Genomic DNA, 5,015 nt, shown 5'->3' on the forward strand with positions numbered 1-5,015 from the left:
GCTGTGCCATCTGTCTGTTGCCAGCCTGCCTTACCTGCCTGCTCTGCTGTGCCACCTGTCTGTTGCCAGCCTGCCTTACTATCCTGCTCTGCTGTTCCACCTGTCTGCTGCCAGCCTTCCTTACCAGCCTGCTCTGCTGTGCCACCTGTCTGCTGCCAGCCTTCCTTACCAGCCTGCTCTGCTGTTCCACCTGTCTGCTGCTAGGTTCCCCTACCAGCCTGCTCTGCTGTTCCACCTGTCTGTTGCCAGCCTGCCTTACCAGCCTTCTCTGCTGTGCTACCTGTCTGCTGCCAGCCTGCCTTATCAGCCTGCTCTGCTGTGCCACCTGTCTGATGCCAGCCTGTCTTACCAGCCTGATTTGCTGTGCCACCTGTCTGCTGCTAGCCTGTCTTACCAGCCTGCTCTGCTGTGCCACCCATCTGTTGCCAGCCACTCTTACCACCCTGCTCTGCTGTGCCACTTGTCTGCTGCCAGCCTGCCATACCAGCCTGCCCTGCTGTGCCACCTGTCTGCTGCCAGCGTGTCTGCCACCTTCCTGCTCTGCTGTTCTACCTACTGCCACCAGCCTGCTCTGCTGTGCCATCTGTCTTCTGCCAGCCACCTGCCACTAGACTGCTCTGCTGTGCTACCTACTGCCACTAGCCTGCTCTGCTGTGACATCTGCCAACTGCTTCACTCTGGTCCTCAATCCAGCGAGGTGTCGGCTACTCCTGCAGACTACCACAAGGATCAGGCTCTCCTACCTCAACATCCTCTTGTGGTTGCTGTACAAGGGGCCTTCCCATTTTATTCTCTAGGGCCTCTGCTTAAAAAATACATCATGTTCTAAGTTGTTTTTTCTAAATGCTGATGGTTACACGTAGGAGAGGAACGTCAAAACTGGCCCGGACTGGAACTGGTTAAATGGAATGCCAATGCAGCTTGACAATGGACATGCATCGATGTGCAGCGCAACAACGCTGTAACGTTTGTATTCAGGAAAACACATCAGCGTGCATGCGCAGGTAAATGTCCCATTCATTGTTTTATAGCCACTGAAAACTATTTTTGAATGAAAAAAATGAAACAAAAAAAAAATTCAGATTTCAATGATTAAACTTGTGAACTTTCATAAAATAAAACCCACCAGAAACCATTCTGAGTTCACTTTAATATTTATTATTACGAATGTGCCATTTGAATATTTTGCCAAGAGTTCTCTTTATTTCCTTGGTCCTCAGACAGAATATGATGGGGCTGGTGAAATGTGGAACAAAAGTGTACAGACAAATCAGAAAAACATCAAGATCGGCGTTGGGGATGAGTTGTAGCTGGTTATATGTGTGGACCGTCAGTCGAGGGATGAAATACAACCCAATAACCAACCAATGAGTGGTACATGTGTAGAAGGCCTTCCTCCAGTTCTCCGTTCGGCTTGAGGAGCAGATCTTCTGGATGATTATGATGTAGGAATAGACGATGAAGGACAATGGACACAGATGCGATATCATGGCAACAACAAACCTCGTACTTCTGGATGAAACCGAATCTATGGATGATAAAACAGCCACTGGGTTGAAAGAGCAGAAGCAGCTCTTGACTCTGTTGGTGCCACGGAAAGGGAGCAATAAACCTGATGCTATGACAGACAAGCCAATGATTGCTGCAAAAATCCAGAAGGCGAGGCAGATGATGGCCACCAATCTGTTGCTGATAATTGAATGGTATCGGAGAGGTTTACAAATGGCAATATATCGGTCAATGGCCATCACCATGACGATGTAGGAATCAAGAGTTCCCAGAAAATGGACAAAAAACATTTGTATGAAGCACGCGGTGTAGGACAAGGAGCCGTCTCCGAACCAATACTTGGAGATGGCTTTTGGCAAGGTCAACGTGTCAAAAAGTAGGTCAGAAACGGACAAGTTTCCAATGATGACATACATGGGCTGGTGGAGATGCTGCTTGACTAAAAGTAACACCACCACAAGTAAATTGGCGAGGAGGGAAATGTTATATACTAGAAAGAACGATACGGAGACTAGAGAGTAGAACTTTTCTGGAAGACCCGGGAAACCAATGAGGATGAACTCCAGGACATCCGACCGGTTAAGAGCTGCCATGGGTTTTCCATTCAGATCTGAAATGAACAAAAAGTCGGCCAGCCTTTAGAGATTGCAATTACAACTTTGAAAGGAAACTATTTACATAAATATTTTTAAATGTGGAATCTTATGTTGTGTTTTAATAATCCACTTATTAATAAATAACTTTACTTATAGTGATTCTGTCACTAGCAATATCGAGACAGGTTCATCCAGCGCCCAGGGCAAGGATGTGGAATTATGGTCCCCCCTTACTGCTAATGTATGACAATGTATGACATGAAATGGGTGTGCCACCCTGCGCCCATTCTGTGCTGACTTGCTCCAGCTGCCCATGGTTAGCGTGCGTTGTCCTTGCTCTGCCAACTGCTTTCTAGAAGCCTGAAGGAAGTTGCACATGTGCACTGTGAAGCATCAAGCCTTGGCCCACTTGTTGTCAACCAATTATCAGGACTGTGTGGCAAGATGGAGCCCCCACCACTGTGCCCAGGGCAGCTGCCCCTCATTCCCACCCCTTGTCCCGGCCATGGTCACTAGTCACATAGTTAGTCAGGTTGAAAAAAAGACATGGGTCCATCTGGTTCAACCAATGAAAATACTTCCATATACACAATCCTATGCCCACAGTTGATACAAAAGAAGGCATGAAAACCCAATAAAGCTTTATCCAATTCATTCCAGTTGGGGAAAATAGAATTCCTTCCTGTTTCCCCAGGAGGCAAATGAATATTCCCTGGATCAACTACTCTTTAGGAAAGAATCCAGGCTTTTTTTTTTATCCAATCTACTGAGCTGGTCACAACCAGCTTTTGAAGGAGTCCAGATTTTCACAGCTCTTACTATGAAGAAGAATTTGTGGAGGTAAAACCTTTCCTCCAGACGTAAAAAGTGCCCCCTTGTCCTCTGTAATGACCTGAAAGTAGTCCTGTATCTTATAACTCCACCAATTCACTGGTCACCCACCACTGCATATATCCAACCCTTTCAGGTGGGTCTCATACCTGTTTCCCCCAGCAAAGTACCTTGTCCCCACGATTCTGGTTCAGTGGATGTGGAATTCTGTCAAGGGAGGGACTCATAAAAATCTTCAAGCTCCCTTTAAAACAAAGAGGCCCCCAGATATGCACCCCCTCCACATAAATGAGTAGGTGTTACATAATACCCTAGTCACTAATTCACAAAAAAAGTAAATCAACACACAACACTGTATCCTAACCCCAACCCTTAACCCCAGCCATAACCCCTAACCCCAACCCCTAACCCCTGACCTTAACCCCAACCCTAACTTCTAATCCTAACCCCAGCCATAACCCCTAACCCCAACCCCTAACCCCTGACCTTAATCCCAACCCTTAACCCTAACGCCAAACCTTAACCCTAGCCGTAACCCCTAAACCTAACCCCTGACCCTAACCCCAACCCTAACCTCTAATACTAACCCCAACCCTTAACCCCATCCATAACCCCTAACCCTAACCCCCAAGCCTAATGCCTGACCTTAACTCCAACCCTAACCTCTAATCCTAACCCCAACCCTTAACCTTAATGCCAACCCTTAACCCTAGCCATAACCCCTATTCCTAACCCATGACCTTAACCCCAACCCTTAACCCCAGCCATAACCCCTAACCCCCAAGCCTAACACCATGCCTTAAAGCCAAACCTTAACCTCTAACCCCTAAATCAAATCCTTAACCCCAACCCTAACCCAGAACCTTAACCCCTAACTGCTAACCCTAATCCCTAACCCCCAATCCCTAACTGCTAACCCTAATCCTTAACCCATAACCTAAACCCCTAACCGCTAACCCTAATCCCTAACCTAAACCCCCAACTGCTAACCCTAATCCCCAACTTCTAACCCTAACCTGAACCCACAACCCCTAACCCTAATCCCCAACCCCTAACTGCTAACCCTAATCCCTAAACCCTAACCCTAGGGTGCATGCATTGGGATTTTTGCAGGTACAAGGGAGTTGTAGTGTAAAACTCTTAGTGTTTTCCCATGCCCAGGAAACCACAGGCGCTGCGTACAACCAGCCATAGAAGTGCATGGCTATACATGCTTGTACTTGTGTAAATGTCTACACTCTCTTGCTTTGGAGAATTTGTCATATGCCAATGTGTGGGTACACGCCACTACAAAGGACCATTGGCGTTTCCATAAGTACATACACATACAGTATTTTTACGTATTTGTACGTATAAGTACGTTTAAGTATTTGTATATTTAGGAATTTGTAAGTGCCACCTACGACACCTGGGCACGGCAACATATCAGGAGTTTTATGCTAGAGGCCCCTTTGCACGTGTGAGTGCTCATTTACCCTCCAAAAAAATAATACTGAGCCATGATGGTGGAAAATAGTGACCCCTAACGTTTATTTTATCAGCATAAAATAAAAAAAAAATTAAAACCCTAAAAAGAAATGAAAACCCCCAAACTACAACCCCCTCAAACAAAAGCCACATTATTATTTATTTATTTATTTATTTATTTATTTATTTATTTTTGCTGCTTAAAATAACATCAGTTCAACCTAAAATAAAAAAAAAATTATAAAACCAACAAATGAAAACCCCTAAACAACAACTCTGCAATGCATTATGGTTTCAAAAATAAAAAAATTTGCCTGTATGAACTTGGACATAAATCTGTTAACATTGCCTATTTGGAACCCACTCCGTAATGATGGCACTTTATTTAGAATATTATAAATAAATAAATCATTTTTTATAGGGCGGACATCATCTCGTTCCAAGTGGATCAACTGTAGTATGAACTTTTTTGTAGTTTTTGGTTAGACCAGTGTTTCTCAACCTTTTTTTCAGTCAAGGCACCCTTTAAAATGATGGACAGTCTTGAGGCACCTCCTAAATGATGGACAGTCTTGAGGCACTCCCTAAATGATGGACAGTCTTGAGGCACCC

At 45.0% G+C, this 5,015-nt stretch overlaps 1 protein-coding gene across 1 annotated transcript; it reads right to left on the reverse strand.

Moving 5' to 3' along the window:
• Positions 1–1,148: 1,148 nt before the first annotated feature.
• On the reverse strand, positions 1,149–2,102 carry LOC149442089 (olfactory receptor 1M1-like). Its single transcript, XM_089656520.1, has one exon. It carries the CDS (start codon positions 2,100–2,102, stop codon positions 1,149–1,151), a length of 954 nt encoding a protein of 317 aa, XP_089512646.1.
• Between the last annotated feature and the right edge of the window lie 2,913 nt (positions 2,103–5,015).

The sequence above is a fragment of the Staurois parvus genome, unplaced genomic scaffold (genome assembly GCF_062004578.1).
Source record: "Staurois parvus isolate SC_StPar_1 unplaced genomic scaffold, SC_StPar_1.0 ptg000913l, whole genome shotgun sequence".
NCBI lineage: Eukaryota > Metazoa > Chordata > Amphibia > Anura > Ranidae > Staurois > Staurois parvus.

Coding starts and splice junctions, on each gene's coding strand:
- LOC149442089 (XM_089656520.1), bottom strand. CDS start 2,102: ATGGCAGCTCTTAACCGGTCGGATGTCCTGGAGTTCATCCTCATTGGT.